This window comes from Acomys minous (genome assembly GCF_964271855.1).
Source record: "Acomys minous genome assembly, chromosome: 13".
Taxonomy (NCBI): Eukaryota; Metazoa; Chordata; class Mammalia; order Rodentia; family Muridae; genus Acomys; species Acomys minous.
The window spans coordinates 2,306,570-2,331,914 of NC_140495.1; the positions used below are offsets into that span (position 1 = coordinate 2,306,570).

Below are 25,345 nucleotides of genomic sequence, written 5' to 3' on the forward strand. Positions count from 1 at the left end.
TGGGCCTTTTTAACGTAGTATTTCATAATACAACTATTTTAAATGAGGAGAAAACAGCAGCAATGTTGTCCAGTGAAGCTGGGGGTGGGGCTTGAGAGGAATCTGGAAGGGAAGGTTGGGCAAGTGGGTTGAGTGTGGAAGGCAACGGGATGCAGCTGCCGGCTTAGCATCAGGAGAGGAGAGAGGGCAGAACACACAGCCACTTGCTCATGGGCGGCCAGCACAAAGCCCTCGGCAGTGGAGGACAGAAGAAAGGAGAAAGGAAAATATGGATGTGAGCGACGGAGGTGGCGGCTGAGGTGGCTGGGGAGGAAAAGGGGGGAGGAAGGGCCTTGGTGGGAAGAGTCTAAGAGGGTCTTGGGCAGGGTGAGGCAGCAGCTGCGCCGTGCTGAGGTGGATGTTGGAGGGACAGCAGCCGCTCACAGACGCTGGGTGTGGGAGACAGCTCAGTGGTGCTAAGCGGCTATAAAGTGGAAGACATCCACGACGTGTGTAGAGTCTCACACGGGAGAACTATCAGGCCGCCCTCCTGAGCTGCCGGAGAATTAGTTAAGGAAGCAGGGAGGCTCCGTAACACGACAGGCCTTGCTGCTCTGGGAAGGCGAGCAGCCTCGCACAAGCTCCTGCAGGACCAGCTTGGCCCTGGCATTCGTGTCTTAACATCCTGTCTTCTGCTTTGCAGCCACTTAGCACACCAGTTGGCTCCCACACCCACTGTCTGTCTGTGGCTGGCGTTCCCTCCATCATCCGTGTCTTCATGCCCCTGATGAAAATCACGACTCTAAATCCAGGGGCCTCAAGATTGGCCAGGGCCAAGCCGTCACGGCACACTTCCGGCAGATCCCGCCCCCACTGAGCTCCACCCATGCTGAGTACGTGAAAAGTGTTTGTTCCTTTCTTTGAATTGAGGTCTCATGTACTTAAGGTTGGCCATGAACTTCAGATGGAGCGGAAGATGATCCCGAAGTTGAGGTCTGAGCTTTGCAAGTGCTGGGATTTCAGGTGAACACACTAACACCCAATTCAAGGTTTACCCCTCATATCTGAAAGCCACCGTAAGGTCTGGAGGCCCAGCCCTGTGCTGTGGTAACACATGGGGCTTCTGGGCCTGTGGCTTTTGACGGTGCTAAGCTGTAATCCTAAGCTTTACTCAACATCTTCAATGGCTTTATTTCATTTATTCGGGTGCCTACATGCCAGCACGCACACGTGGAGGTCGGAGGACAACCTCGTAGAGTCTGCCCTCTCCTTGCACTGTGGGTCCTGTTTGGGGACAGAACTCGGGTCATCAGGTTTGTGTGGCAAATGCTTCCTGTGGCGCCGTTTCTCCAACCCCTCGTTTGACTCCCTGGTATCTAATACTTTAGAGCTTGTGTCAAACCTCGGCCAAGACAACCTGCGAGATTCCAAGGACAACACTTACATCAAAAATCTTCAAAATATATTTTAAAACAAATATGAATTTGGTAGCGAGGGAATTCCCTGCCTTCTGTTTTCTGGATTTAACTTGTAAGTATTCTTACAGACTGGGGCACAGAGCTAAAGGGTGTGCCTCATGGTGCTCTGGGGGCTCGTCAGCAGCTCAGGGGATGGGAGGCAGCTCTGCCGCCTTCACAGGTGCGGAGAAAAACCACAGTGCATAAAGTAAAGCTTGAACACATGGCCAGTGCTACCTTACTCTGTCTCTCTTGACCCTATGTGGATGTTAAGGGCTGGGACAGATCCCTGGAGTTCAGATTACACAACTCCTCTGTTCTCCCTTTTCAGTACAGAGTTTACGAAATTGTCAGAAAATAAAGGACACGTTCTATGAAGGAAATGCCGTTGGCGTTTATGCTCCCTGTCCAGACTGGGAGCCATGTGCTTCGCACCCCTTTCCCTGGTCCTGACTGCAATTTTCTCTTCATTTAAGGTCATCTAATCAATAAGATATACAGGCAATCAGGATAAAGAACACGGGTCTTAGATGCTCAGTTCAGCAAGGCCTTTTTAAGGATGGCCAAAGGAAAGTGAGCAGAGCGTGCTTATCCAGAACTTGTCCCTGCAAGACAGCCAGCAGCATCACCAGCAATTAACAAAGATCCCAAAGCAGGCAGAAGTGGGGGGGGGGTTCACAAGAAACATGGAAAGGCGAGGACAAAAAAATAGGGGACCCCCAGCATGGCGACTGAATCCTGACGGTGCTAAGCTGTTTGGTGTGGGCTCCACGGGCTTTCGAGATGAGCTGGGCAGTGGTCACTGGAGCCAGGGCTATACTGTGCATGCTTATCCCCAATTACCACCAGTGCAGCACAGCTCTTGATTTGTATGTTAAAGATACTTTTACAATGTGCATATGCACACGTGGTGAAGGTCAGAGGTCACTTTATGGAGCTGGTCTCAAGAATCAAATTCGGGTTGTCAGCCTTTGCCACAGGCGCCTTTACCCACTAAGCCAACCCGACAGCCCACATCAACATGTTTTGAAATGTTGAGTGTCACACAGAGTACAGAGAGTGTCAGAGCCACTTCCTGCTGGCCCTCGATGCACCGAGGGAGGTGGTTGCTCAGTGAGCCAAGGCCAGGCTGTAAGACGGCATTCCAGATGCTCTTATAAGATGCAGTCAGAAGAAGAGAAGATGAAAGTAGAACAGGCGGGTCACAGTGTCTTAGTGAGGGAAGGTCCAAAGGTGCTGCAAGGGACAAGGAGAGGAAGGCTGGGCTCAGCTGAGGGAGAGTTGGGAGAGAGACTTCTAAAACAGAAGTAAAGACGTGCCTGCCGTCACACACACACACACACACACACACACACACACACACACACACACGCACACCTAGGTGTGATCATATGCTCGCACAACTACTTCCTGGCTAATGGGATTCCAGCAGAAGTGATAATTGAATGAATTGAATGTATCACTCACCAGGTTTCTCCCTAAAGATCCCTTCCCTTCTCCTTTCCCTGCTGGGACAAAGATGTTATCTGGAGAGAACGCCACGCTGGAGTTAGTGAAAGAACACGATTGAAGTGTTGCTACCAGGAAGCCATGTGTTTGCGCCGGATTGCTTACACCCAGGTCGTTACACGGGAGAGTCGCTGTGACTCCCAGCCACTGGGATGTTGGCTTTCCTTACACTCTGTGGCCACAGCCATCTTCTCCATCCACCCATCCGTTTTGTCTGCTGTCTACGTAAAAGTCGATGCACCTGTTACCACTGATAGAATCCTGGGAGTGTGCCCTGGGACCAATCTTGTCTCTCATATCCTCACGGTATCTGGCAGGATCCAATGAAGGGAGCACAAAGCATCTGTAGCAAAGGCCACACATGCCCTTGGCTCTGGCTCTAGGGCATCAGTGACAGCCAGTTACTAGAGTCCACCCTGAGAGTCCATCTCTCTGGCAGACTGGGGACCAGGAATTAAATAAAACTAGTTTGAAGGTTTCGTTGCCATGGTTTCTTGCACACAGGTTGGTGGCTCTTGGGCTTAGTACAACAGCAACTTTCTCCTCCTCCTCCTCCTCCTCCTCCTCCTCCTCTTTCTCACCTTTTCTCCTTTCCTCCTCCACCTCTTCTTCTTCCTCCTCCTCCTCCTCTTTCCCCAACTTTCTCTCATCCTGAAGGGAAATAGCTGTTCTAAACTTCAACCCCTGATTTTGCTCATCAGCTATGTCTATAATAACTTTGGTTGTTCTTTTCTATCCCTTTTACTTTCTTTTTTTTTTTTTTAAGTCTTTCAGCAATTCACCTCAGGAATTCTAGGTAAGCCCCAAGGAGTCCCAGCTCCCAGCATGCTTAGCGTTGGTAAAATAAGGACTTCTTACTGCCCTACCCTATTGCACAAATTAAACTAGCATTCACAAAACTTCCCAAGATGCTTCAGGAACAAGCTCTGGCCCACAATGCACCACTGTCTTTGATGGGCCCTTTGCTGAGTTCCCCAATTGCTTGCCCTTGGTTTGTGCAGAGGACAGCTGAACTGTGGTCTCTACCACTTCCGCTTGCTTGATTAATTATTGCCAGACTTTGCTGTTGTCCAGACTAGGAACCGTGCCGATGGACTGGCTTTGTGCTCAGGGCACTTCCCTTCCATTGCGTCAAATCCATTCTTGGCCCTAATTATATGAAATATGCTCCCACGATTTTCCACTAGGTGAATTACGATAATGCCCGGAGCGCAGCCCAGCCTCTCCTCCTCGCTATGACTCGATTATGAAACACTCATGGATCATGAAACATATGGTAGGTTTCTTCTTCCCATGCTATTATACTTGGGGGTCACCAAAGACGCTGCCAGGGCCCGAGTCTAGTGCCAAGACTCCACTGAAAGCAACTGCAAGAGACTGTGGGGTGAATTTTAAACTAAGAGTCTTTTTAACAACATAATCTGGGGTGCTCCTGTGTCCTGCTCTCGCTCTCTCTCTCTCCCTCCCTCCCTGGCGGTTTTAAGAATTCCCATTTTCTCTATGTTCCCATACACCCCGCTTTCTGTCTGTCATCCAGCAAAGCTTGGCCAGTGAGCTATTCCTCCTCAAGGCTGAGACCTGGCTCTCCATCTCTGCAGGGGGAAGGTTTTGTTTGCTCTTCGTTTCTGGCCGTGCTCCAGATAGATGCTTCCGGCCTCCCTCTTTTCCGCGAGGCGTGCACAGACTCTTGCTTCCCCTCATTCTTCTTCAGGCGCCATCTTTTTCTGAGCAGCAGTGGCCAGGGAAATCTCTCCTCTAAACACATCCTGCCACATACAAAGAACAAACTCATCCCAGGCTGGAAGAGGGAACCAACCGGGGTAGGTTGGCTCTGCTTCCTACTGCAGAAATTCACCAGTTTACACTCTGTTAGCCAACGGGGAGGGTAGCTTAGTCTGTCACCAAGATAAAAATGTCCTTTTGTGTCAGTTCTGAGGATCCAGGCTCAGGTTTTTCATGATTGCATGACAATCGTCTTACCCACTGAGCTATACCACCCCAGGCTCATTGTCTGGTTTTACTGGTTTATTTTATTTTATTATTTTTGCTTTTGAGACAGGCTGGCCTTGAGCTCACGATCCTTATGATTCAGCCTTCGGAGTGCTGGGATCCCAGGTCTGTGCCACCATGCCCAACTGCTGTTAGTGTCTCCTCATGGTTTTGCCACTGTGACAGTTCTCCCAAGATAACTGTCCGTACCAACAGATAACATGGTTGTTCAGGATGCCAGCTCACATTCTATGAAAGACCCGAGACTGAGCTTCTTTCTGCCTTTGATAGTTTAATTGACACTCAGATCTGGAGAGGGTATTGCATCACATCCATAGTCAAGGCCATGGGAAAACTGGAAATGTCTCTGTTCAGAATCCCATCAGAATGGGTAAAGGTGTCGCCAGGAGGGTGTCCAGACACCCTTCAAAACCTGCTTGATTGCATTGGCTTCTCTTGGTGTAGCCTGGCAGCTTGGTGTACAACAGGTATGTTTGCAGCCCTGTGGGCCAAGCGTTCAATCACTCTGTGACACCAGGGTGGGAGGGAGGAAGGGATGAAGGAAGGCTGGCAGACCAATAAAAATAAAAAATTAAAAAAAATCAAAGCCAGCAAAAACTCAAAGTCAGCAGTTTTCAAATGAGCAGGAGCCCAATTTATAGCTAACAACCCAAGTGGGAATGCTGGGTGGGGTCTACATGCCCTCCTCGAAGGGGCACTTCGTGGGAGGATTTAAGGACACATTCCTCCCTTTCACTTAGAAACATGTTGCATTAATCCTTTTTTTCGTCAGATGAGGAAACACGAAGAATTGCCTATTGAAGAATCCCCAAAGACACCATGTGAGACTAGAAGTGAACTTATGTGGAGTAGATCATAAGGAAGGACATTTGTATTGGGCTTGAGAGCAAACCTCAGGCTTGGGTAGATTTCCATTCTTTCCATCTCCGCAACAGCCCCGCAAGGCAGATCAAACTGACAGTTTTTTATTAATCTTATTATGGGATAGAAGAAAGGCTCCATGGGGTGTCCAGGATGACAGAGTGTCCTGTGTCCGTTCTGTGGCTTTCTTTATGCTGTCAAGGCATAGCAGAGGGAAGGGCTCTGGGTTAATAACTAAACCAAATCAGAGTTGGAGGCTTCAGCTCAGCTGGGGTCTCAAATCAAGGCCCAGAAGGGACCTAAATACAATTCCAAGCTCTGTGGGTCTCACGACCAAAGGGACAAGCATAGAACAGGCATGGGCAAGGGGTTGATGCCCAGGTTAGAAGAGTGGTCCACGAGGCCATCTCCTCTTGTGAGATGGAAGTCTTTGGTGAAGGATTCAAAACTGTCTCCATTTGCTTTGATTTTTGAGTCAGGGCTAGGAGTCCATTGATGAGGAGAAAGTCACAATTTCCTGTTTTTCCGGAGCCCTTTGTACAGTTTGTCTAGAAAAAATCACAGTGAAAATCTCTACATTGGGCTGGACGTGTACGTCAGTTGGTACAATGCTTGCTCGGTGTGCACAAAGCCCTGAGTCTGCCCCTAGCACTGCTTAAACCAGCCGTGGTAGCATAGACTAAAAGTAGCGGTCAGGAGGTGTGGAGCCAGGGGGACCAGAAGGTCATTCTCTTTGGGCCACATGGCCAGTTAGAAGCAAGCCTGGGATACACGAACTCCGATCTCAAAAACCAAACCCTGCATTGCAACAATGCTTGTCTTAAGCAAAATGGAAAGACAAAACAGACCACCAGAGCCTGTGCTAGAGATGCAAGGAGGTGAGCCTGAGGCTCAGCCCTGTCTGTTGGAACCAAGTGCAGTTCCCTCCTGCTGGTGCCGACTGGAACCAGCCATCCCTCCTTGGCATTGGGGATGCCACAGTTGGTTCCAGCTCAGGGTTTGGTTTGGTTTGGTTCTATCCTGGTTAGCTCAGGCACACGGTACAGATATTTCCCAGCATTCCTGATCTCTTCGGCAGACACAGGTGTGTGACTAGGGGTATATGTCCTGCAGTAGGACTTTCCCCTACTTGGCTTAAGACATGAGCTGCTGTCGTTTGTGAGGTTGCGACACCAGGACGCTGGGTGAGCATCTTGGCAGACTTGGTTAGAGTCACTTCTAGATCATTATTTCAGATTTTTCTGCACGGAGGGTAATTGTCTTTATTGTTGTTACTAAACAAAGATAGCTTCCCACCCCACCCCCGTGTAAGTCTGTGTGTCCTTTCAATGCTTCATTGCTTTTATTTGCACATGTGTGTTTGTGTGTGCTGCACATGTGTGTTTGTGTGTGCATGCATGTGAACGTCAGTGGACAACTTGTGGGGGTCACTTCTCTCCTCTCACGACTCTGGTCCCAAGGGTCCAGCTCAGGGTTGACCTCGGCTCACCAGGCTTGTGAGGTGCGCCCTTTGCCTGCTGAGCCACTTCTGAGGTCAGTGCTTATGTGTTTTTCTAGTAAAGGATTCCCTGTGTGCTCACACACTGAACAAGTCACCTACTAAAGGCTCATGGTTCTTGATTTTTCCGTCCTACCCAGAGCGGGGTTGCCACCGTCACTCCCCAGAGGAAGCCTTCTGATCCCTGGTGGCTGCTCATCTGCTTGCTGTCACTGTGGATTTAGCTGGACATGTCACCCACATTGAATCATTAAATCACTGACTCTAAAAATATGTAGCTTTTGTGCCTGGTTTCTTTCACTTAGCATAATGTTTTCGAGGTTCATCTGCAAGTCCCACCAATTCGCTCCCTTTCTGGGTGACTGGATAAGCCGTATTTGCTTACCCGGTTGATGGACATTTAGGTTGTGCGTACTCTTTGGCTCTTAAGAATAATACTGACAGCGAGCAGCCACGCATGTAGTTTTGTGTGGATGCTGGCTCCAGTCCTGTTGGGTGTATAGGAAGGAGTGGGATTTCCAAGTCATGTGATGACTCCATGTCTAACACTTGGTAGAAATGCCAAATTCTTTCCTTAACTAGCTCCTGAGACTTGCAGTCTTTATTGAATTAAAAATGCGAGTTCTACTAAGGAGCTAGCAGCTGGTTCCTCAGTTCTCTAAATATTTGCTAGCTTTGCTGCAATGATTGACATTTCCTGGTTTCGTACCTTAAAATGAACACACTGAAAGCTGCATTTCAAACATACACTTCTCTAAAAGAAATAAAATATTCCCAGGGGTGGATCACTGTCCAGGTAGAGTTGTGTGCAGAAAATGGTAGAACATTCCAGCTGCCCGGTCTTGTTGGAGTGAGGCCTGCTGAGGAGAGACCCAAGGGCTAAGAGGGGGAGAAGACTGTCCAGGGGAAAAACAAGACAACTGTGAACTTAAATGTGTTTGCTAAGGCCAGAAATCTCTTTCCAAGGCCAGAGCAGGACAGCCAAGCCCTTACCTGGGTGATGTCCACCCTAACTTAGAAAGACATAAAAGCAGACATTTGACAGCTGTCTCTGGGTGGCTGAGCACTGGTGGGATTTGCAGATATCTGTGTTGCAAATGCCCTCACCAAAGTGACGCTGCTGAAGGTAAAGGTGTTCCCCCGCCCCCACAAGACCCGTGGGCCTGAGTCTCAGAGCAGGACAGTGCTGGAGAAGTGGGGACTGAAACATTCACTTGGGTAGAATCAGGGTACAGCCTCTCACACAGCTGGAAGCCATGAGGGTGGAGAGAGGGAGGGAGGGAGGGGGGGAGAGAGATGGAGGAAGAGAAAGAGGGAGGGAGGGAGGGAAGAGGGAGGGAGAGGAATGAAAAAGTAAGTTGGCACAGAATGTCCCATACACAAGGGCTGGTCAGGTGACTGCCCATTCAGTCCCCCCTCCTTCCCTAACCCCTTCCCGCCTCCATCCTGCTCCCCCCACCACCCCATCCCCCCATCCCCCCCCCCCCAGTCCTCCCTCATATTCTTTAGGGTTTAAGTTCCTCCTCTGAAAGCAAACAGGTTTCAGAGACACAGAGGCCTGCCCCAGAAAGCTACACTAAAATGCCTGTGCAGGCAGCAGGGCTGAGCTCCAGTGAAGGTTCTAATGACTTGATGTTAAGGTTCTAATGACCTGATGTGCCCTCCCAGAGGAAAAGGACAAACGGAGTATGTCCTTCATCTCCATGTGAGCTATTTTCCACCCAGGAAGCTCTGTGTTTCAGCTACACGGGCCGGCAAGCTCAAAGGGTCCTCCTGTCCCTGCTTCCCCAGAGCTGGGATTAGAGGCAAGGACCACCACACCTGGACCACCACACCTGGACCACCACACTTGGACCACCACACCTGGACCACCACACCTGGACCGCCACACCTGGACCACCAAACCTGGACCGTCACACCTGGACCACCAAACCTGGACCGCCACACCTGGACTGCCACACCTGGACCGCCACACCTGGACCGCCACACCTGGACCGCCACACCTGGACCGCCACACCTGGACCACCACACCTGGACCACCATACCTGGACCACCACACCTGGACCACCACACCTGCATTTTCCAGGTAGGTTCTGAGAATCAAACTCCTTGTGCTTGGTTGAGTCCCCTCCTGGCCCCCTAAAATTCACACTTTAGCCAAAGGGAAGGCTATAGAACGTCAACACAGGCAACCGAGAAAGAGCAGGTGAGAGGAGCAGGCAGCCGAAGGCCATGAGATGCCAAATAACATGAATCCTTCAGAGTCAAGGGGTGTTCTGGAGGAGCTGCCCCAAGTGGCCCGTTGCTTAGGTGATGCCATTTTCAGTTAATTCAAAGTACGATGATCACTTTCCCCTTCCCCGTGAGACTCTGGGGGAATAAAACCCATATATTTCAAGCAGGTGCCTGTATTTGCATTGTGTGTGAAATGAAAGCAAGGAGATAATTTTAATGAATTATGGATGCTCGCGTCTTCTGACGGGCAGACAAGTGAGGCTGATTCCCCTTCCAGAGGGGTCTCTCCGTCTATCTGATCTATTAAGGAATAATTGAACAGGCAACAGTCCCTGCATGAAGCGTTGACTAATGATGCCTTTGCACAAACAGCCTCTGCATTCAGAAATGCCAGTTGCTAAAAACGGAGCGTGATGTCACCGAGGGTGCTGGTAGGGTTTTCAGCAACTGGCAGGCTCAGACGCTTGAGAAGTTGGGGCTGTTTCTGTTTTCTGCTCCCTTTCCTGACAGTGCCCCAGATCTCACCCCACTTGTTCTGAAACCTTTGCTGCCCACACACACGGATTAAAACCCTTTGTCTAATTTTGTGTCATGAATCTCATAAAGTATCCAAAAATACATGGCTCCCATCAACTGATTCACACTGCTTTCCTCATTCAGCAAGCTCCCAGACAGCTGACAGGATGAGCACCACAGCCTGGGTCTGCTGTGGTTCCTTCTTTCATTTTTAATCTTACAAATGAAGGATTTGGAATATATATGGATTGCAGTTTGTTTCAGCTATAGTAGAAACTAAAGTAACACTGGCTTTTATTAAATATAGGTTATTCTGTCTCCCGTGAGTTAAACTTAGGGCAAATTATACAGGCAAGGTAGCCTCATGGCCATCTGAGACCCAGGCTCCTTCGGTATTGTTGCTCTGCCATATTCCAAACATCTTTTGCCTCTTATTACAACATGGCACCACTGCTCAAACTTTTGAGCCAACATGTATGCCATCTGTCCAAAATCATAGCCACCTGTGCTGCTTAGTTTTTGTTGTCAATTTGACTTAACCTTAGTTACCTAGGAAGAGGGGATTCAATTGAAGACTTGCCTCAAGTCAAGATTGGCCTGTGGGCAGTATTGTGACTGTTATTTGACATAGGAGGGCCCAGCCAACTGTGGGTGGTAACCTGCTACCACGGTGGCCCTAGGCTGTATAAGGGAGGTAGCTGGGCAGGAAGCAGAGAACGACACAGAGAGCAGTGGCCCTTCATGGTTTCCGCCTCCAGGTCCCTACCTTGAGCATCATTGACCTGACTCCCTACAATGATGGCTTTGTGACATAGAAACTCTTTAATCCACCTAAGTTGGTTTTGATCTCAATGTTGATCACAACAACAGAATGCAAACCTAGAACGTCACCTCTTTAAATGTCACCACTAAAAGCCACACAGCATTTACAGTTAAAAAAAAAAAATCCATGTCATAGCTGCAAGAGAGTCCAGTAAATAGGACATGTACTCTGAGGAGCTCTTGGTTCACAAATTGTTAACCCTACAGGAAACCAGAAGCTGATACTGGGAAGAGCTAGCTGTAACTACCATAATGAGGTCAGTGCTTTAAAAACTGTGCTCTTTACTGTATCGTGGAATGGGGCCAGGACTTGTGGGGCTCCACCCTCCCTGAGAATGTATATGCAGTGAATAGTTCATGGAGGCGGGGTAGCTACTGTGAGATGCCCATGCTCCTGTAAGTGGCTCCTGAGGAAACACATTAGGAAGAGATGAATGCAGAAAGGGGAATGGTTTGGAAGGAGTGGATGACCCGAAGTTGGAGGGAGACAGGAAAGGGTGAGGAGAGGTACGTTCATTGGGTGCCTTTGTTGTCACGACAAACCCACATTATTCATAATTAAATTGACTAATACAACATTTAAAATTGTTTCTTTTTGCAGTCCTAGGTCTCAGGGGGTTGTACCGGGGCCACTGTGAATTTATGGGGTAGGGAGGAGTAGGTGAGTGTACATAATATTTCAGGAAAATGTCTCAAAATCAGGACATCTCCCTTTTGAAGTGCAGCTATTACAGAGAGCAGTGCTCATCCTGTCCCCAGCACCCCCTCCTACAGAGCCAGAACCAGGACGCTGAGGCAGAGGAGGACCGCACGGAAGGAAGTTGTTCTTTCCGTGGCACCGTCATCACCATGGGTGTGGGTGCCTGCCTGCTCTGCAGCCAAGGCTTATCAAAGACCGGAATTCCATCGTCCGTCCGCCTCACTCGGAACTCCTTTCTTCTGTCTGCACTTCCACCATCCTGCCTTTTGAGCATTGTGTGGAATACTGGAAAGCTCCTGGTGTTTGCTTTCAAATATCATTTTGGGTCAGCAAGATGGCTCAGTGCGTCAAGGTGCCTGCAGCTGAAAGTGATGACCTGAGTTCAGTCCTCAGGACCAATATGGTAGAAGGAAAGAACCCCCTTGGGTGTCCTCTGGCCCAGCTTTTCTGCCTCCTCAATTAATAAGTATCATAAAAATTAAATAACTTTTTGTGTTACTTGCACTTCTGTTGCTATGATAAAGCACCAGGGTCTAAGGCGACTTACAGAAGGAAGGGCTTCCCTCACTCCAGGTTCCAGAGAGTGAGTCCACAGTGGTGACTTTCTGATTGTTTACTTAGGATAAATCCCTGTACGTAGACTATTGGGCCGCTTCTTTGTAATGTTCTGTATGGTTTTGGTACACATGGCTGAACTTGTGGAAAAGCCACAATCACATATACTTGTACCTGTGTATGAGGGAGTCTATAGTCTATTTTATATATGGTAGCTTATCTCTCTAAAGTGGGAAAAGTCAACACTGCCCTGTAATTTGGGGTTGGGGATCAGCCCACAATTACAGATCCGTTACAGAATAGTTGTTCCCCTGGCCACATCGACCCTATTTTAGAATTGCTCTACCATTCAGCCTAGCTTGGGACTTACTAGGTAGCCCAGGCTGGCCTGAACATTACGAGTAGCCCAGACTGATCCTCCTGCTCCCCTTGCTCTGCTGGGACTGCAGTGGACACACGGCAGGGCCTGGCTCAGAAAGCTCTCTCTTCACAACTGCGATCGAAACTCAGGTTCAAAGGTCACTGAGAAATGAGGCAAGTGGAAACCAAGTTCGGCCTCTCACCTCCTCTCCCTTTCACAGCCTCACAACCCCCATCATCTGTGACCTGGGCTGGATCTGACACTGACCTAGATAACGCCTTTACCTCCTTACCAGCCCCCAGAGCCATCTGGCCCTGGAAGAGCTTGTTACCCACTCAGTGGGAACACTCTCCGCTCAGCAAACACTTCCTGCTGTGGTTTTCACACCTTTTAACCCGGTTGCATATTTGAAAGGTCTTGATAGTCCTACAGATTCTATTGTAGCCATTTAAAGGTGGGGGGGGGGGATACAGGATGGGGGGAGGGGGAGTGGGGGATGGGGGATGGAAGGATGAGGGGGGTATAGGGGCTGGGGGTGGAGGGAGGGGGAGGGGGATGAGGGATGGAGGATGGGGGTGAAGGGATGGGGTGTGGAGGGATGGGGTGGGGTACAGGGGGTAGGGGTTGGGGATGGAAGGATGGGGGAGGGGCAGGGGGAGGAGGAATGGGGTGGAGGGATGGGGGATGGGGGTTGGCGATGGAAGGATGGGGAGGGGCAGGGGGCAGGGGATGAGGGATGGGGTGGGGGAGTGGGGGATGGAAGGATGGGGGAGGGGCAGGGGGCAGGGGATGAGGGATGGGGTGGGGGAGTGGGGGATGGAAGGATGGGAGGTAGAGGGATGGGGAGGGGGGATGAGGGATGGGGGGTGGAGGGATGGGGGAGGAGGATGGTGGGGGGATGGAGGGATGGGGGAGGTGCTCAAAGGGGGAAACATCAGTTGCCAAAGACCACAAGGGTTTGGAGACAGCAGAGCTGCCTCTGTATGCTATCAAGCTTATTTAAATATTTAAACTATTTGAGGTTGACAGGAAGTGCCAATTATCTACAAAAATAAGATCCCGCTCTTGTTCCAAGTGTTTTTCCAAATTCCTAGGGTTGAAACAGATTGTTCTTCCAAGATCATGTGCTATTTTTATCAACAACGATAGGGAACCCACACACCTGTCTGTACTGCACACACCTGTGTGTCTGTGGTGTGTCTATGCACTTGGACACTGTGTTTATGAGGATGGGAGCATTACTAAATGTGTTAGGACGTGTTTGGAAGTATATCACCATGTCTTTTTACCTGTGTGTGTGTGCACACGTGTGTGCGTGTATGTGTGTGTGTGCGTGTATGTGTGTGTGCATGTGGAAGCCAGAGGTCAGCCTCTCAGCGTGGACCCCTTTACAACCAGTGCCTGTGCTTGCTTTCCTCAGAGGCGTGTGTGAATTTCCTGTCTTGTTTGTATCTCTTGAGGTGTGCCTTTCCAAACACTCGCTGACCATTTGTACATTATTTGGGGAAATATCTGTTTGGGTTCATGTCCTGCTCTTTGAATTTATTATTATTAATATATGACTGTCTGTATATGTATATATATGTGTGTGTGTGTATATATATATATATATATATATATTTTTTTTTTTTTTTTAATGGAGGCCAAAGGTCAACTTTGTGTGTCCCTCCCTCATCATCCATCCATCTTGTTTGTTTTGAGACAGGGTTTCTCACACTTACTTGGGGCTCACTGATCAAGAGGCTGGCTGGCAGCGAGGCCCAAGGATTCACCTGTCTCTACTTCCCTGGCACTGGTCGCACACACATCCCACTGTGCTCGGCTTTTTAATGTAGGCTCCAAGGATTAAACCCAGACTTTGTGGGGACCATGGGGTCCGTGTGGGGAGACACTGGGCCCGTGTGGGGAGACACTGGGCCCGTGTGGGGAGACACTGGGTCCGTGTGGGGAGACCATGGGGTCCATGTGGGGAGACACTGGGTCCGTGTGGGGAGACACTGGGTCCGTGTGGGGAGACACTGGGTCCGTGTGGGGAGACACTGGGTCCGTGTGGGGAGACACTGGGTCCGTGTGGGGAGACACTGGGTCCGTGTGGGGAGACACTGGGTCCGTGTGGGGAGACACCGGGCCCGTGTGGGGAGACACTGGGCCCGTGTGGGGAGGCCTCATTAGTCTTCCACACCTTCTTCCTGGCATAAGTTCATCTGGCAGGTGTCTTATTCTCCACCCTACCTGTTAGACTGGAAAATGGCGCTCAGGGACCACGGCCTGAGACTCAGGGTACCTGTCCCCACTGGGACTTTGCAATGAATAAGGGATACAGATAACTATTTTTAAAGCAAAGATGTCAAATTATGTTTGTAAAATTTAGTGTGTACGTGTAAGTGTTCATGTGTGTGCAGGTGCATATGTGTGAAGGGCAAAGGTCAGCCTCGTGTCACTCCTCAGGAATATCTACCATGGATTTTGAGACACAGCCTCTCACTGGGACCTGGAGCACACTGACTTAGCTAGACTGGCTAGCCATGAGCCCCAGGCTTCCTCCTGGCTCTGCTCCCATCTCTGAGGCTAAAAGCACGTGCTGCCAAGCCAAGGTTTTCACACAGTGCTGGGGATTGAACTCAGGTCCTCATGCAGGCACACACTCTTGGAGCCATATCTCCAGCCAGATGACAGGGGCTTAATTTACTCTTTTCCCCTGTGGAGGTTGATTTACCCAGCACCCCTATGGTATATAGGTCTGTGATTTACCCAGCACCCCTATGGTATATAGGTCTGTGATTTACCCAGCACCCCTATGGCATACAGGTCTGTGATTTACCCAGCACCCCTATGGTATATAGGTCTGTGATTTACCCAGCACCCCTATGGTATATAGGTCTGTGATTTACCCAGCACCTCTATGGTATAGGTCTGTGATTTACCCAGCACCCCTATGGTATATAGGTCTGTGATTAACCCAGCACCCCTATGGTATATAGGTCTGTGATTTACCCAGTACCCCTATGGCATATAGGTCTGTGATTTACCCAGCACCCCTATGGTATATAGGTCTGTGATTTACCCAGCACCCCTATGGTATATAGGTCTGTGATTTACCCAGCACCCCTATGGTATATAGGTCTGTGATTTACCCAGTACCCCTATGGTATACAGGTCTGTGATTTATCCAGCACCCCTATGGTATACAGGTCTGTGATTTACCCAGCATCCCTATGGCATACAGGTCTGTGATTTACTCAGTACCCCTATGGTATACAGGTCTGTGATTTACCCAGCACCCCTATGGCATACAGGTCTGTGATTTACCCAGCACCCCTATGGCATACAGGTCTGTGATTTACCCAGCACCCCTATGGTATATAGGTCTGTGATTTACCCAGCACCCCTATGGTATATAGGTCTGTGATTTACCCAGCACCCCTATGGTATATAGGTCTGTGATTTACCCAGCACCCCTATGGTATATAGGTCTGTGATTTACCCAGCACCCCTATGGTATATAGGTCTGTGATTTACCCAGCACCCCTATGGTATATAGGTCTGTGATTTACCCAGCACCCCTATGGTATATAGGTCTGTGATATATCCAGCACCCCTATGGTATATAGGTCTGTGATTTACCCAGCACCCCTATGGTATAGGTCTGTGATTTACCCAGCACCCCTATGGTATATAGGTCTGTGATTTACCCAGTACCCCTATGGCATACAGGTCTGTGATTTACCCAGCACCCCTATGGTATATAGTTCTGTGATTTACCCAGCACCCCTATGGTATATAGGTCTGTGATTTACCCAGCACCCCTATGGTATAGGTCTGTGATTTACCCAGCACCCCTATGGTATAGGTCTGTGATTTACCCAGCACCCCTATGGTATATAGGTCTGTGATTTACCCAGTACCCCTATGGTATACAGGTCTGTGATTTATCCAGCACCCCTATGGTATACAGGTCTGTGATTTACCCAGCACCCCTATGGCATACAGGTCTGTGATTTACCCAGCACCCCTATGGGATACAGGTCAGTGCATGACTCTCCCACACACTGGGCTCTGATGCCCTCAACTTCCTTTTGTTTCCTGTGCTCTCAGCACAATGCCCAAAGCACCAGAACTTGCGTGGATGATAGAATGTGTGACACTTCTGGCCCTGGATCACTGTCTCCTTTGACTCAGCCACAGCACCCAGCTAACAACCCAGCTCTCTCTGTGCACATCCAGAAGCTTGGTTGGCCCAGAAGGACGGGACACTTGTGGCAAATTGGATTGTCAACTTCTGAGCTCCACTTTTATGAGTGATAGGATTGTACCTCTTCGCCAATTAGCCATGAAGTTCACTGTCATTACAGGCAGAGTATACTGCCTCACCCATGAGTAGGAAGACTCACCCAGTTGACCTGTCCATGGAATGTGAGTGGACAAGGAGTGAGGTGAGGACTTCAGTGCAATTGTGGTTTTCCTGGGGTTTGTGCCTTCTGCCTCAGCTATAAGCCTGGTCACAATGTCTTGACCTCGTGCATAAAAACATGAGTGAAGCCAACATGTGGCCATCCTACAGCCTAGGACGCAATCCCAGCCTCCAGCAGGCCCAGCTTGTCAGTGACACTGTCATCGTCTTTTGAGCCACAGACATGGGAATTGACACTCACTGTTGGTAGCTCCTGAGCGATCACTGGTTTGTTAGCTGCATCCACCGGATCAAGGGGGAACCGCTGAAAATCAGCGCCTGAGGGAAAGGAAAGCCAAGGCTAGTGAAGCGTTTAACCTCCAACCATCTCCGAGGTTCACGCTACACTCACCCCTCCCCTCACTGTCCTTTATAAGCTTCTGGCTCTTCACCTCCCTGAAGCACAGAGGCCAAAGACGCTTTCAGTTTCCACAGCCCTAGGTATCCAGAAGTGGCCTCCTCTCTTTCACTTGAGGGTCCCCAGGGAATAGAAAGACAAAAACAAGCAACTCGAGACCCCACGCTAAAGTGACTCTGGTGGTGGTGTTAGTGAGCACTTTTGGTTTTATTTATTTTTTGTATGTGTGTGTGGGGTGTTTGCACACACACACATGTGTGCCTGATTGTATGTTCACAAGTGTACTTGCATGTGGAGGTCATGCTTGTGCCTCAAGTGTCTTATCTAGCCTGTTTTTTGTTTGTTTGTTTGTTTTGTTTTGTTTTGCAGAACCTCATCAGGACTAGAGGTCAGTTATTTGGGTAGACTAGCTGGCCACAAGCCTCAGGGGTCCTCCTGCCTCTACCTCCTGCACTGGGATTACAAGTGTGCTCCACCTTCCAAGCTTTTTTTTTTTTTTTAATATGGGTTCTGTGGCTGGAACTCAGGTCCCCACAATTGTGCAGCAAACCCTTTGCTGAGGCTGAGCTATGCCGGCAAGATCTTGTTGTGTGATCTTCCTGAGGAGATGTGAACAAACATCTGTTCACTCTAGATAGGGCGCCAGCAACAGACAGAAGCAAGGACTCTACTCACGTCCAATGTGGCCAAACAACTGGTTTACTGGGCTCACAGGAGAATGGGTGAGGGGCCATTCACAGGGCATGGTGATTCAAGAATGGCTGTGTCATCCAACCTCCGCCCATCATAGGTGATGACCTTATGGAGCCTACACCAGACAGTCCCGCCCACAATTAACCTTTTACCTATGTATAATCTAGCACCTGTGGAGATCACGTGCAGCTGGGGTCAGATCAGGAAGCAGAAATGGATGGAATCCCAGGTGACAGTCCTGTTACCTCCTGCCTCTCCTTGACTAGCAAGTGTTAACATCCCCTTTGCCATGCCTGTAAGCCCAGGATACTGTGTTGGCCTACAGAATGCTTGACCCAGTAACCATGGCAACACAAGAAGCAGGGAGAAACAGCGATGCTCAACGTCTCTTTACTTGTAGCAGAACTCAGGTGCTGGGAGGTCAAGGAAATCACCATCCAAATGACTGTCAGCCATCCAGACTAAGAATTTGAACCTTGTCAGCCGATTAGAGACCTCACAGTCTTAGCCATTGTCCTATGCCGTAGGAAGAGCAGATGCTCTTTCCCCCATCCCTGTATTTGTGGTTCCCACATCCCTCCCTCCCCACTCATCCCCTTCAAGTGTGAAGCTGCAAGCCAGGCCACCAAGGAAACACTGGGTAGGAAGAAGGCGCCATACTTTCAAGCCAACATGGGGACCTCCAGGCCTGACTTGGGTACACCCTCATTCCTCTCCTGCAGGTGATGGTAAGAGTCGTGAGGGGCTGAGAGGGGCACTCACCGTGTACTCTCCATGGCAACAGCATTTACTGTTAGCCAGATGTGAAAGGCACCAAGGATGACTGAGAAGGAACGTGGCCATTGCTGAGCTGAGAGAGGCTGAGATGATGTGGAAAACTGACCAGGATTTTGTGAGGCGTCCCTAGCTACAACAGTTTCTCCTTGAGATGTGGTGTTTTTTTTTTTTCTTACAGTTTAGGTTTTTCCATTTTACAAGTGAAAATAGCAGTTTCTCTGATGTCAGGAGCCATATATAATTTTATGAAGATATTATAGAAAAAGAAGAAAGTGAAAAGGAAAGAGGAGGAGGAGGGAGGAGAAGAAAGAGAAAGAGAGGAGGGAGGAGGGAGGAGGAGGAAGAGGAGGAAGGAGGAGGAGGAGGAGGGAGGAGGAGGAGGAGGAGGAGGAGGAGGAGGACCTCTGTCCCCTGTTACGAGTTACAGCAAGGATTTGGGTGGCTTAGGTTCCCTTCTAGAGCCCATATTCCCCACCACGCTGTCCTGTGGCCTCAGCAGCAGCTTGGGCCTCACCTAGGACTGGTGTGGCTACTTGGCCTGACTGAAGGACAGCGAGCAAAGCTGAGCATTGTGTCCCTAGCAAGGTCATCTTGCTGAAAGTCACTGCTCCTCAGGGGACTCAGGGACTTGACAAGCCAACCTGTCCTTCTTGTCTCTGGCCACTGTCTCCACTGGCCGCTCCTTCTGGACACAGGGAAGATAATCCTCAACACTTACTGCCTGTGTCCTGGGCTGTTCGTGTTTTGTAAGCAGCCAGCCTCGGGTCTTGTTTTGAGCATGCCCTCTGCTTTCTGCTGTGGGACAGGTGTATTTTCCAGGCCTTTCCTTTGGAGCGCCCACTGCCAAGAGTTCCAAAGCCACGAACAACATGGTAACTAAAATGAACTTGGGGACCCCAAAGGAAAGAAGGCATTTAATTTCCCAATCTCCTGATTCTTCCTTTGATCACCTCCCCGGGGCCACATCCCGAGATGCTCCAGCTCCGACTGCTAACAGTCTTCCACCAAAGACAATCCTTTGCTACCAGAATTAAGTCCAGAAAGAAAAGGAAAGAAAGGTGAGGAGTAAAAATGAGCCCTGGCTTGACCAAGATCTTTGGGCGTAATACAGCACTTCAGACCCTACCTACCTCTCAGGTCTCAGCTCCTATGAGGACTTTTCCATGCTGAGCTGAGCTGTGCATCACGCTCAGGGGACCCTTCCTCAGAAGGGTGTGGCTCCGATGACAGCCCAGGAGTGCATGACTACAGACAGGAACAGTGTCCTGTTTACCTTTCACCTGGGACCTGCTACCCAGGGCCACACCTTTGAGAAGTCTTCCCCAGTGACGGCCCTCCCCTTGACTGTTGTTAGCACCACCAGGCTTCCCTGCCCGCAAAAGTCTCGATTGTGGGGGGAGGGGAGGACTGACAGGTGTGCATTTTGGGAAGGTGAGGATGGGGCACAGAACAGAGGAGTCTTGTCAGAGACTCTTGTTTGTGGGGTTGTTGACCCACAAGCGTGCAGAGGAATGTTAGGGCACAGCTGAGGAGACAGAAGAGAACTATTTTACCACCTCAGGAGCCAGGTGTGGAAGGAAAGACGCTAACTCACTGGCATATTGTAGGAAGCCTTCAGGCTCAGCTTCAGCCAGCTGGGGTCATTTCTGAATTTATCTACTTTTATTTAACTTTACTTTCTACTGTGGGACCAGGGGAGCTTTATGTGTTCATGAACTATTTAAAAACTCCTTTCTAGAGGGAAATGCACATCTTTCTATTTCCAAATATCACTGGAAGAATTTATAGGAAACTAATAAAGTGGTGCCTCATGGGAAACAGGGTGTCAGACACCATGGACTGTGCAGCTGTGGAAAATCCCTCTCGATTGCTCTTTGGATATTGGTTTCACTTCAAAAAAGCTACGGCTTTGTAAGCTACTAAAAATGATATTACATATTTAAAATATTTACATTTCTTAAGGAAAGCAATAGCCCTCAACTTTAAAACAAAGATCCTCTCTAAGTGGGGCGAAGACCTTGGGTGCATTTTCCTACTGTCTCACGCTTTCTAGTTCGGCAAAGGGGAGACTTGTCTAAGCCTGTCTGATAGGGTCGGCGCAGGAGCGGGTCTCCTGTCGGAGAAGGTGCTATGTGAGCGTTTGCTCCTATGACCTGCTGGGCAGAGGGGTACCTGCCTGTAATCCTCAAATACAAGAGATCGGGTCAGGAGGATCAGGACTCAAGGCCAGCCTGGGACACATCGCAAGCCTGAGCCTACCTGGACTACATGAGGCCCTGATTCAGAGGTGGGGATGGGGTAGGAGGAGGAAGAGGAAGGAGAGAGGGAGGAGGAAGGGAGGGAGGGAGGGAGGGAGGGAGGGAGGGAGGAAGGAAGGGGAATTAAAGTGCAGAACTCATCTGTCAAGGTAAATCACACCTTTAACTGCAGCACTCGGAAGGCCTGGCAGATCATCTCTGACTGTAAGGCCAGCCTAGTCTACGTATGAAGTTCCAGGACACCCAGGGCTATGTGATGAGACTCTGCCTCAAAATAACCAAATAAACAAACAAAAAATTACAGCACCCTAGATCTGTCTGAGTCAGGGTATGGTGCCAAACTCTGTCTCTGCTTGGTCAATGCTGGCGTGTTAGTGTTAGTGTTAAGTTGTGTGCCAGAGCCACAGTTACAGAAGTTTCCACATTCTAAGCAAATGTAAAGGGAAAAGCCAGACGTGTGACTTCCTGGCCAAGGTTGTCCCCAGACAAGAAGACTTGTCTGTGACGAGCAGATGACTTCTTCCTCAGAGGCCTCTGGATGGATGCCTGTGGCCTGTGTAAGGTCATTGCTCTGGGCTGGCACGCAGAAAGGCATAGCTAAAGCCAGAGGGGATGTCAAGGCCTGCAACTCTTTTCCAAACAGGAAGCAGGGGCCTTGCCTCTTGATTCCCAGGACCTGGTTTCCTACCCGTGAAAGGTACATTTTATTAGTGTTTCAGGATTTCTAACAAATAGACAAAGCTCTCTAGAAAGGGGGCTCTCTGAATAAAGCACAGGGGCCTTAGCCTCACCCCAATTCTGACGGAGGTGTTGAGGCCCCTGGCATCCTGGGTAGGACGTGTTGTTCTGACTGAAGCTCTCCCATTAGATGTCCAGGAAGGTGACCAGCTTCCGGTCTCTCGGACAAGGCTCAGGGTGTGCTTTAGAGAGAACTTCCTAAGCCATAAGGGATGTATGTGCCTCCTAGGCATCCTGTGACAGTCCCTTCCCTACCAACCGGCTCAGGATGACATCTTATCAGTCCTATAGCTTAGAGCCTCGGAAGGAGGAAAAGGAAGAAAGGGAAAGTCAGGGGACCCGCCCTCCCTGGGGAGAGACTTCCAGACTGAATTGTCCCCTCTGCCCTTAGCACAGAATGCTAAATCTAAGCAGCTGAAGGAGAGATTCACTCACACTGAGCGGGAGAGGCAGGGGCGGGGATTCCCAGGACTGTGAGGGCAAACCAACTTTCTTGTAGCATTGCTGTTATTTGTGTAGCAGGTGTGTGCACATGGGTGTTCATGGGGTTCTCTGTCTCTCTCTGTCTGTCTGTCTGTCTGTCTGTCTGTCTGTCTGTCTGTCTCTCTCTCTCTCTCTCTCTCGCTCTCTCTCTCTCTCTCTCTCTCTCTCTCTCTCTGTGTGTGTGTGTGTGTGTGTGTGTGTGTGTGTGTTCTGGAACCTGGTGATTAAGTTGGGCTGACAGGACACCGAACCGCAGGGATCCAGCTGTCTCTGCCTCCTCCGTGTTTGCAGCCCTGACATACTTAGCTCTACATGGGTGTTGGACTGGAGTTCTATTCTTTGTACCTGTACAGCAAGCACGTTATGGACTGAATTACCTCCCAACCTCTATTTATATATTTTTAAGAGAAAAAAAAAGTGGTGCAGCTCAGAGTCCTGTCCTCCTGGTTGATGGAGTATAGAGGGAGCCCACGTCTTTAGTTTGTGTGTACTGTGTCTGCTCCCGAGGACTCTTGCAGGCCTTGGAAACTGTGGCCTAAGAGTTCCTGTGACTGGCAAACAAGTTGCAGGAATCTTCCCCTGGTGCTGTTTGGAAAATCAGACACAAAGAGACCTTGTGACTTGCCACCAGGGTCACAGCCAGTGAAGAGGGACCAGGACTCCAGACTCTGACTCTCAAGGCTGCACTGTTAACCTTTTGATTGATTCATTGCTTGGTTGATTGATTGATTGATTGATTTTAAATAGAATTTCAGGCTGAGAGATGGCTCAGTCCATAAAGTGTTTGTCTCAAAAGTATGAGGACCTGAGTTTGGTCCCCAGACACAGGTAAGAGTCCAAGTGAGGTCACACACACCTGTGCTCCCAGCTCTGTGGACACAGAGATGGGAAGATCTGAGAATCTGTCCCCTTAATCCACAGGTGCCAGCCCTCAAGCCTACACACACACACACACACACACACACACACAGAGAGAGAGAGAGAGAGAGAGAGAGAGAGAGAGAGACACAGAGAGAGAGAAAGAGAGAGAGAGAGAGAGAGAGAGAGAGAGAGAGAGAGAGAGAGAGAGGCAGACTTTCTTCTTAAAACTAGATTCACAGGAGTGGACAAGAAAGTGCTGAGGTTCTAGCACACTCCATCCCCAGTCCCCACATTATAAACATCCTACGATACTGTCGGTACTGTCATGAGCTTGTTACACTCAGTGGAGGAGATTGATACTAACTGGGACTTGCCAGTCATGTGAACCCCCTTGGCTTTTAGCTAATGCTTCTTGTCATAGCTGTTTGTTTAGCCCTTGGGTCCAGGATAGGACAATTTCCCAGTGTTCACTGTGTTGACAACCTTTGGGTGTGACAGTCAGATGTTTAGGGACATATATGGACAGTTTTCCTCACAGGATTAGGCATTTGTGCTAGCTCTGCCATCACTTGGTGGAATTCCACGCCAGGGTTTGTTTTCCACGTTTGAGTCATGTTGGATGGAAAGGCTCCCACTTTGTCCAGATCTGCATCATCAGGCTCTATGGAAGAGATGCCCCACAGCAGGTGAAGGACAGGGCCCTAGGTCCATGCCACCCTATGTCAGGATCTCAGGGTGTGTGCGCTCTGCAAACCGCGGCCTAGCTCTGTCCCTGTTTGGTTGTTTGGTTGGTTGGTTTTTTGAGACAGAGTCTCACTGTGTAGCCCTGGCTGTCCTGGACTCACTTTGTAGACCAGGCTGGCCTCAAACTCACAGTGATCCACCTGCCTCTTCCTCCCGAGTGCTGGGATTAAAGGTGTGCGCCACCACGCCCATCTTGTCCCTGTTTAACAGGAATGTATTACACAAGAACGTACAGGGAACACTGGGGGTGCAGGAAGTCGTGGTGTGGGGAGTTGGGGTGCAAGGAGGGGTGCAGGGAGAGGAAGGGGCGCTTTGCCCTGCACATTCACTCATCAGGTTCTGCTTGCTTCCCTGTAGCCGCCTCTTTCCCAAGCCTTTGCTGCACCTCACCTAGTAGTTGCCTCCTAACCAGACTCTGCAGCCTTCCAAGTCTGTAGTGACCGCAGGAGCGACTCCTGTTAGCCCTGCCTCCCTCAGCTAGCTGACAACAGAAGTATCCTTGTGTGCAGAAAAAAGAATATACATTTTCTTTCTTTTCTTCCTTCTTTCCTTCTAATGAATGGTAGCCATGGTTTCATGTGTCCCGTGCTGGCTTCAAACTTGCTCCATAGCAGCCAAGGATAACTTTGAACTTCTGATCTGATCCTTCTGCCTCCACCCACAAGTGCTGGAATTACAGCTCTGTGCTACCACGCCTGGCTTTACACAGATCTTGGGACTGAACTCAATGCTTCACATCGGCTAGACAAGCACTCTACCCCCCGAGCCACAGCCTCAGCCCTCTCTCTCTCCAGGGAGAACACAGATCATCAAGATGTTTACACAGGGGAGAAGAGCTCCAGCTTATAAAAATATACTCAACCTTTTAAAACCATAGCAACACGGGAGCCGAGAGCCTGCAGATGAAGGTGCATTTGAAAGACGGATATGGACTTAGGGTTTGAAAACGAAGTTTCCAAAGTTAAATGAGAGGAAATAGAACCTTGCTCTGTCTTTCACCTGTGTTACAGCCCAGCGCAGAGCCCAGTCTAAAATAAAAATTTTTTAAATAAATAAATAATAATAGAAGTATGGCACACATGCAGATGTCAGAGGACAACTTCCAGGCGTCAGTTCTCTCCTTCTACCGTGTGGGCTCCAGGGCTGGGAGCAAGTGTCTACCTGTTGAGCTGTCTCGCCAGCCCAATACCCTGTCCTCAGCAACATATGCCATTGCATCAGGGGGTTGCAGTGTCGATGGCATCCAGAAGGCCCTTCCTAGCTGTCGCCCATAGGTCATCGTCTGAACTCCTGGCCAGCCCCTTCCCCTATTTCCCTTAGTCTGTGAAGTCTGATAACAGCAGCGTAGCTTGTGCCACCTGCCCAGCCTTCCGTGAGTGCACCCACACTCTGCCATGAGACGGTACCCTGCGCCACAAACCGTGGATGCAGAACACGTTCCTGTCCTTTAGCTTTGCATGTAGCCATGGATGCTAACAGT

The 25,345-nt window shown here is 49.6% G+C and overlaps 2 protein-coding genes and 1 long non-coding RNA gene across 3 annotated transcripts in view; 1 reads left to right on the plus strand and 2 right to left on the minus strand.

The window, feature by feature from the left end:
- LOC311580358 overlaps positions 1 to 18,380 on the minus strand; it is a 42,818-nt gene extending 24,438 nt beyond the window's left edge. Inside the window, exons 1-2 of the long non-coding RNA XR_014773439.1 lie at positions 18,175 to 18,380; positions 17,156 to 17,232 (exon numbers count right to left, since the gene is read on the minus strand). This is a non-coding gene — a long non-coding RNA (uncharacterized lncRNA). The remainder of the gene's footprint in view (positions 1 to 17,155; positions 17,233 to 18,174) is intronic.
- Positions 1 to 25,345, minus strand: part of GASK1A (golgi associated kinase 1A) — a 401,830-nt gene that overhangs the window by 257,164 nt on the left and 119,321 nt on the right. The gene's annotated exons all lie outside the window — the stretch shown is intronic.
- LOC311580357 (uncharacterized protein) lies at positions 173 to 24,915 on the plus strand. The gene is made up of 5 exons (XM_084751848.1): positions 173 to 274; positions 683 to 872; positions 4,133 to 4,221; positions 9,106 to 9,400; positions 24,223 to 24,915. The coding sequence occupies exons 3-5, from the start codon at positions 4,203 to 4,205 to the stop codon at positions 24,257 to 24,259; spliced, it is 351 nt and encodes a 116-aa protein (XP_084607974.1). The 5' UTR covers positions 173 to 274; positions 683 to 872; positions 4,133 to 4,202; the 3' UTR covers positions 24,260 to 24,915.

Coding starts and splice junctions, on each gene's coding strand:
- LOC311580357 (XM_084751848.1), top strand. Junction 9,401..24,222: donor ACCACACCTGCATTTTCCAG/GTAGGTTCTGAG, acceptor GCTTCCCTGTAG/CCGCCTCTTTCCCAAGCCTT.